Source organism: Sesamum indicum, linkage group LG5 (genome assembly GCF_000512975.1).
Source record: "Sesamum indicum cultivar Zhongzhi No. 13 linkage group LG5, S_indicum_v1.0, whole genome shotgun sequence".
NCBI lineage: Eukaryota > Viridiplantae > Streptophyta > Magnoliopsida > Lamiales > Pedaliaceae > Sesamum > Sesamum indicum.
In genome coordinates this window covers 17,213,398-17,218,278 of record NC_026149.1, presented here as the reverse complement: position 1 = coordinate 17,218,278, position 4,881 = coordinate 17,213,398, and the positions used below count along the sequence as shown (strand labels likewise).

The window sequence follows — 4,881 nt, the reverse complement described above, 5'->3', positions numbered from 1 at the left end:
AAGAATAATTTTTATTAAGTAAAAAAAGTATAATAGTACAATACAACTTGCTTAATTTAAGCGGTTTCCTCGAGAGGCCAAGAAATCCGCCATAAGCGGTAAAGCGCACAAGTGCTAATAGCAATAGGTAATTCTACACTAAGAATCCTTTGCAGCTCGAACCATCAGCGCACCCACAGTACGTGTATCTCTATGTACTCTTAATACTTTGAGAATCGTATTTAATATCTTAGTTAAATGGGCCATTAGGTTTCACAAATAGGCCCAAAACAATAACATAAGTCTAAATTTTAAGCCCATAGTTTATGACACATTTCAGCCCAATTTGGTTGAAATTTCAAGTCCCAATTTTGTTTTTTCAATTAAAATGTTTTTCCCATCTCAAAAAAAAGGATAATAATTATAATTAAGGTAAATTACAACGAGCGTAAATAATATTTAAATAATTTATTATTATTTAAAAAATTAAAAATATTTTTTTAATATTTAATAAAATTATATAATATTTGAATTGAGATTTGAAATTGTCAACTTTGTCTTCGTTGTATTTATAAAAAAATTATAAAAAAAAATCAAACGAGGTAGATAAAAAAAATTGAAAAAAATTAAATATTTGAAAAATAAATAAAATTTTAATTCATAATTCACAAGAGCATTTTGATTCGTTTACCATAAAAATGGATGAAATCTAATAGAAAATAACGAAATAAGTTAATTGTTAGACGGTTCTTAAAATCAGAAGTATTGGTAATATAATTATTTAAATTTTAAGAGAGTTCGTTGTAATTTATTCAATTAACAAATGATGTTGAAACTAAAAAGAAAAGCAAATAAAATGAGGTAAAAATGTTTTTAATATTAAAAAAAAAATGCTCTTTTTCTCCAAAAAGCTTTTTGGAAATTATCCCTAACAAACAGGGCTGGTGCTGCCAACAGCTTTATCCCATTTTCTTCCTCGTAAAATTTCAATTTTTCAAATTTCGAGTTTCCATACATATACATCAACAGTGTGAGGAGCTCCCGGCAATGCCTGCTACTGAAATCGACTCCGATCTCAGAGTAAAATCTCTCCTTTCTCTCTCTCTAGAATTCAATGCATAATTTAAACAACATTTTCAGTTTAAAAATTCTGGTTTTTGTGTGTGTTGGTGCGTTTTTTTTTTCTTTTAACAGAGATCATCGGTTAATCCATCTACTCTAGGCATGAGGTAAGAGAGTGGAAGCCTTGAATAATGCTGGATTTTCTGAATTTTCCATTTTTCTGTATGATGTGTTTGAAGAAAGATGAAAACAAGGGGAAAGTGATTTGGGATTTTATGAATTTGCATTTGCAGTGAATGTGCATTTGCTGATATCAACAACTTGGAGCATTGCACCAAGTATTTGAACCAAACCCTTGTCACCTTTGGCTTCCCTGCTTCGCTCGATCTCTTTTCTAATGATCCTGTGAGTTTCTTCTTTTAAATGTAGTAAGATTTTTGTAGAGGTTTTGGTTTTTTTAAGTGTTTACTGTTTCATGGAAGTAGGTTTCGGTGGCAAGGACTTGCAACTGCATGTATGCATTGTTGCAGCAGAGACAGAGGGACTTTGAGTTTAGGGAGTCGGCAAATGAGCAGAGGCAGCGGTATCGTCTATTTACTTGTTTACCCTGTTTGCTTCATTCTAAATTGTTTATCTAATTGAAGATGGATGATTGGTGACTCTTTGTACTGCTGTGATTTTGGTGATGGAGAAATGGGAATGACTAGGAAATAAATCAAACAGTTGAAGATAATTGAGAGGAATTAACATATGTCTGCGAAGCTTCTGCTCATAATGAGTGGCCAAAGGATCAGAGATGTCTAAAATCTTGGTTTAGTGACTTAGTCTAACAATACAATAAAATGTTTTAAGTTTTTTGGTGGTAAAATTACTGAAGCTTTCCTCATCCTTTTAAAAGACTTTTATCAGACATTTCAAGACTGGAAGCGAAGGTTGAGAGGCTGGAAGCACAGTTATCTACTAAAGATAGAGATATAGCGACGATGACTAGAACGGTCAGAAATATTTTCATCTTCTATTCAGGAAACAGTTTGTGTCGAAATATCTTGGAAATGTTCTTAACAATAGAAACTTTTCCTGATTTGCAACAAATGTATGAACAGGAAGCTAAAGCTACAGCAGCTTTTAAGGCCCAAATAGATAAGTTGCAGCAGGAGCGAGATGAATTTCAAAAAATGGTTTTGGGTAATCAGGTTTACTCTTTTGACTTTACCTTATTTTCTTTGTAACATGAGCTACTCATTGTTGTTGTATTAATAATTTTAATGAAAATGCCTTGATAAACAGCAAGTGAGAACTCAGCAGATACATGAGATGAAGAAGAAAGAAAAGGAGTATATGAAGCTCCAAGTACGATGCTTTTGTTTGCTCTATTAGCCTAAAATGAATAGGTGGAGTATGAAAAACCATATGTAGGCAGTAAACATCTCATTTGTTACAGGAACGTCTTAATCAAGTATTAATGGAGAAAAAGAAGGAATCAAGATCGGGCATTGAAATTATGAATTTATTACAGGTATATGTCTTTCTAGCTTCTGTTGCATTATATAATTTCTTTCCTAATGGTCTATATTGTGGCAATAGAAAGAAGGCCGGCAGCGGGGAACATGGAACGGGAAGAAGGCTGATAATGACTTCTACAAAAAGATTGTATGTCATGTGCCTGACTTGTTTAAGCATCTCTGCCACTCTTGATTTATCCCATGATTATCGCGCTTGTAGGTGGATGCTTATGAAGCAAAAAATCAAGAACTTGTGGCAGAAAATGCTGATTTGAGGGCATTACTACGTTCAATGCAGGTCTCTTCATAAGCCTGTATAAACAGAATTACATTGAATTAAATCAATTTGGAATGATTGACTTTTTTCCCTGATATCTGTGTTATCTTTAGTTCTGAAATTTCTTTTCTGTATATAGACTTTATTTATTTCCCTCCCTGGACAAAAATAATAGTTTACAAATAGAATTCCAACTCTTGGAATATCGAGTTTACAAATAATAGTTTCCTATTCGGCGAAATATGTAAAGTATCTTATTCTGTCTTTTCTGTTATAATGCCGGTACGGCGTTTCCGTAATATTGCGCATTGCAGTTTGAAGCAAATTTTAGTCATGGGTTACTCTCCCCTGCTTTTGTGTTAGAGTGGTTGCAAACAAGGTTGCTGGATCATCAGAATACTGCACCTGTAATATTCAAGTGGAATATTGGTCAAATTGCGCACACATTTTTATCCATTCTTTTAATTCTTATGGCATAATTTACATGGACTAGAAGCTTTTACCTCCGTAGACATTGTATTTCCTGAATTGATCCATTTGATCGTGACTCCAGGTTGATATGCGCGAGTTCTTAAATGCTCCAAATGGAAAACAATCTTGTCCTATCAATGAGAGGTCAGATGCAGATCCATCACAGTCTCCATTGGGTGGGAGGACGGTATGTCAATGTTTGTAACATAATGTGTGTATATATATATATATTTATATTGATCTTAATAGAGGTTAAACAGTAATAGAAGTTCCAAATAATAATTAAAACAAAACAATAATAGAAGTAACTCCCATTGCAGGATATGTTTGACCTGCCTCTCCACATGGCTAGAGATCAAATTGAAGAAAGTCTCAGAACAAAGATGGCTTCTATAAAGGTAGATTGACTGGTAATCTGGGTAGAATGACGCTTTAATTCCATAGGACAGTTGAATGATAGTAACTAAATGCTGTGTATATTCTGACCAAATTTGAAGGAGCGAATGGTTCAGCTCCAAGATGCACAAAAAGGTGCAGAAGTCACAACTGAGGTGACGGAGAGAGAACTTGAGCTGGAAGCTCAGCTTGTTGAGGCAAGGAGCATAATTCAAGAACAGGTATCGTACTGTTATTTGCAGCTCAGTTTATTTCCCTGGCAGTTTTTGGTAAAATGATTTTTGTTTCACACGTTCCTGTCTGATCAATGAATTGTTACAAACTTACAATGGCACCATATATTAGCACCAAAGTCTTATAGTTCTTCATGGCATACTTCTTACATTTTCATTTGATTGCAACCTCCCATCATATTTTTATATCTCTCTTGCTTTGCGTCAATTTATTTACCTTGTAATCCTTTGACATCTTATATAAGAATCAATAACTTATAATGCAGGCATCTATGATGTCCAAACATCTTGCAAAGTCTGAGAGGCCAAGGTATTGTCTCCTGAACAAGTCTTTTCCCACAAACAACAATAACTCCCTCATAAAAGAATGGGGGAGGAAGAAGAACAAAAAAGAATAACTAAAGAATGAATCTTTTGCAGGAGACTGAGTGGGCATTTGAGTTCTGACAGAGACTCAATATTATCACCACCTGAGGTATTATTAGTTAGTTCTGCTTCTTATGCCTTTTAATATCAAGAAGGTCAAGTTTCGTATTTTGTGATTTCTGATTTTTGTACAAAAACCTTTTTGTTTCCAATTATCTAGAGTTTAGTAGGAGTTAGTCTTAAAACTCTGTTGATCATCAAGTTCTTTTGCAGCTGTAAAATTTGCACAAGCATGCTGTGTTCTTTGCATTGAATCTCTTGCATGATATTATTTACACATTCTTTATTCTGTGTAGGGGCTGTAAATCACCAAACCAGCATAGCTAACCATGGTCTTGTTTGCTGTGGCACGCTTACTGCATTAAAAAGGCTCTGTACTGTTGACATCTATTTATACTATAGCATTGGAGTCTTTAAAAGATGGTAAACTCTCTCTCTGATGCGGCATCTTCATTTGGTTAGTAGCTCGCTCCCTTTTGTGTCTATGCTGTGTGTATGTAGTGCTATATCTTGCCATATGGATGAACTTATAGAC

At 34.1% G+C, this 4,881-nt stretch overlaps 1 protein-coding gene across 1 annotated transcript in view; it reads left to right on the top strand.

The window, feature by feature from the left end:
- The window catches only part of LOC105162841 (afadin- and alpha-actinin-binding protein), a gene marked incomplete in the record, with an annotated part of 4,118 nt that continues 167 nt past the window's right edge, over positions 931-4,881 (top strand). The window contains 16 exon segments of the mRNA XM_011080993.2: positions 931-1,059; positions 1,174-1,208; positions 1,335-1,446; positions 1,527-1,624; positions 1,940-2,036; positions 2,145-2,234; positions 2,329-2,391; positions 2,483-2,557; positions 2,626-2,691; positions 2,764-2,841; positions 3,374-3,478; positions 3,612-3,689; positions 3,789-3,908; positions 4,187-4,230; positions 4,341-4,395; positions 4,643-4,881. Coding sequence (XP_011079295.1) covers positions 1,027-1,059; positions 1,174-1,208; positions 1,335-1,446; positions 1,527-1,624; positions 1,940-2,036; positions 2,145-2,234; positions 2,329-2,391; positions 2,483-2,557; positions 2,626-2,691; positions 2,764-2,841; positions 3,374-3,478; positions 3,612-3,689; positions 3,789-3,908; positions 4,187-4,230; positions 4,341-4,395; positions 4,643-4,651 — 1,158 coding nt within the window.